The following is a 1,577-nucleotide window of genomic DNA, read 5'->3' as shown; positions in this document are numbered from 1 at the left end:
CAATAAACAAGCACATCACACACATTACTTAGTAAAATGACCCATTCATGTCATGAAATAAACCTTTATTGATTAGAAAATGTCATTCTATTGGCTTTTTAGTGCATAGACTCTAACAATAGCGTCCTGGTGCCGTGATAATTGATGGTGGTGATATCGAGTCGGAACAAAATAAGGTGAGTCCATGGTGGTGTGGAGTATGCTGCCTGTAATGTCCATTGATAGTGACAAAGCGAGGGTGACTGACAAGATCTACTCCAAGCGGTCGCAGGTGACGGCAGTGGTAGAAACGATAGTCCCTGAGAGGTGCTGGTATTCACTCGGCTATGGTTGCCATTTAGTTGGGGAATTGATTAGCCAGCTCGGAATCTCCCAGACCATTTGCCACGGGTCACCATCCCGGGGAGTGTTTAGATTTTACCCCGTATCATTTTAAGAAAACAAAAAGCCATAAAAAATACGAAGAGATTGCTCATGGGAAAAGACTATTTTTTTCCCATTCCACATGAAAATCAAAATAATAATCAGATATGAATGCCGATTCCCGATTCCCGATTCCCGATTCCCGATTCTCGATTCTCTATTCTAGTTGTCCAAACGAGAGCCAAAGAGTGGACTATGCCGTTGGTGTTTTTAACAAAATGAATGCGAGGAAAATGTGGGGGAAGCTTAGTGTTGGGAGGGAGATCGAAAGCGAGCTGACGCCTCCATGACGCCAAAACTCACATGCTCCATACATCCACCTTTCCTCTCCCTGTACCACTTTGGAAAACAACGGTCAGTCGGTCCTACCTTCCGTTAAAGTTCCACTCACTCTCTCATCCCTTTTCTTGAAGAATATCAAGAGCTTGAAAATCCTTCGATCGGTACAATGAAGACTTCTCTTCTCTCTTCTATGGGTTACTCCAAGGTCAGATTACTTACCCTTCATTTCTTCATTCTATTTTACATCCTTTCTGACAAAGAGAAAAATGGATTTGTTTTGTTTGTCTCTAGGTCAGTTTATGGTCTATTTGGCTAACTGGGCTTCTCTTAATCCTTCTCTCACTCTATTCCACTCAACGATTACCTTCTCTGAGAGAGCACATCAAGAAACCCAATCTCACCCACAAAGGATTCCGATCTTCTGGGCATCCAAACATAACCATATTCTCTGCACCCAGCCCTTTTGAGGGCTTAGTCGGTGCGAGGCAGAGCTTGGCAATTAGGTCTTGGCTTGCTTTATCTCCGAAAGTAAACATTGTTTTGTTTGGGCAACACCCATCAATCTTTTCATTCGCCACCTCCCTTGGTTCGCGGGTTTCAGTCGAATCAGCCATTGATTTCACGTGAGTGATTGAACTCTGTATTTTTTTTCATCTCAATCGATCTGGTAGAGTATGCAATTAGTCACCTTCGGTAAGTTGGTGTATTCTTTGGCAATTTTGTTTAGTCATCAATCTAGAAATTATTTACTTTCTGATTCATGGATTCCGTATAATATTAAAAAAGTGTTTAGACCCCGTTGAATATTGGTACATTTGTATTCTTTTCTTCAAATTTACATGGAAGTTCACTGGTTACTTAGAGATCACTAT

The 1,577-nt window shown here is 41.5% G+C and overlaps 1 protein-coding gene across 1 annotated transcript in view; it reads left to right on the top strand.

The window, feature by feature from the left end:
• Positions 1-448: 448 nt before the first annotated feature.
• Positions 449-1,577, top strand: part of LOC143862125 (Nucleotide-diphospho-sugar transferase family protein) — a 26,365-nt gene continuing 25,236 nt past the window's right edge. The window contains exons 1-2 of the mRNA XM_077373118.1: positions 449-910; positions 997-1,328. Of these exons, the coding sequence (XP_077229233.1) occupies positions 872-910; positions 997-1,328 (371 nt within the window). The 5' untranslated portion in view covers positions 449-871. The remainder of the gene's footprint in view (positions 911-996; positions 1,329-1,577) is intronic.

This window comes from Tasmannia lanceolata, unplaced genomic scaffold (assembly GCF_043159265.1).
Source record: "Tasmannia lanceolata isolate RefF3 unplaced genomic scaffold, GAP_Taslan_0.1 ptg000037l, whole genome shotgun sequence".
NCBI lineage: Eukaryota > Viridiplantae > Streptophyta > Magnoliopsida > Canellales > Winteraceae > Tasmannia > Tasmannia lanceolata.
This window is presented reverse-complemented; position numbering and strand designations above follow the sequence as displayed.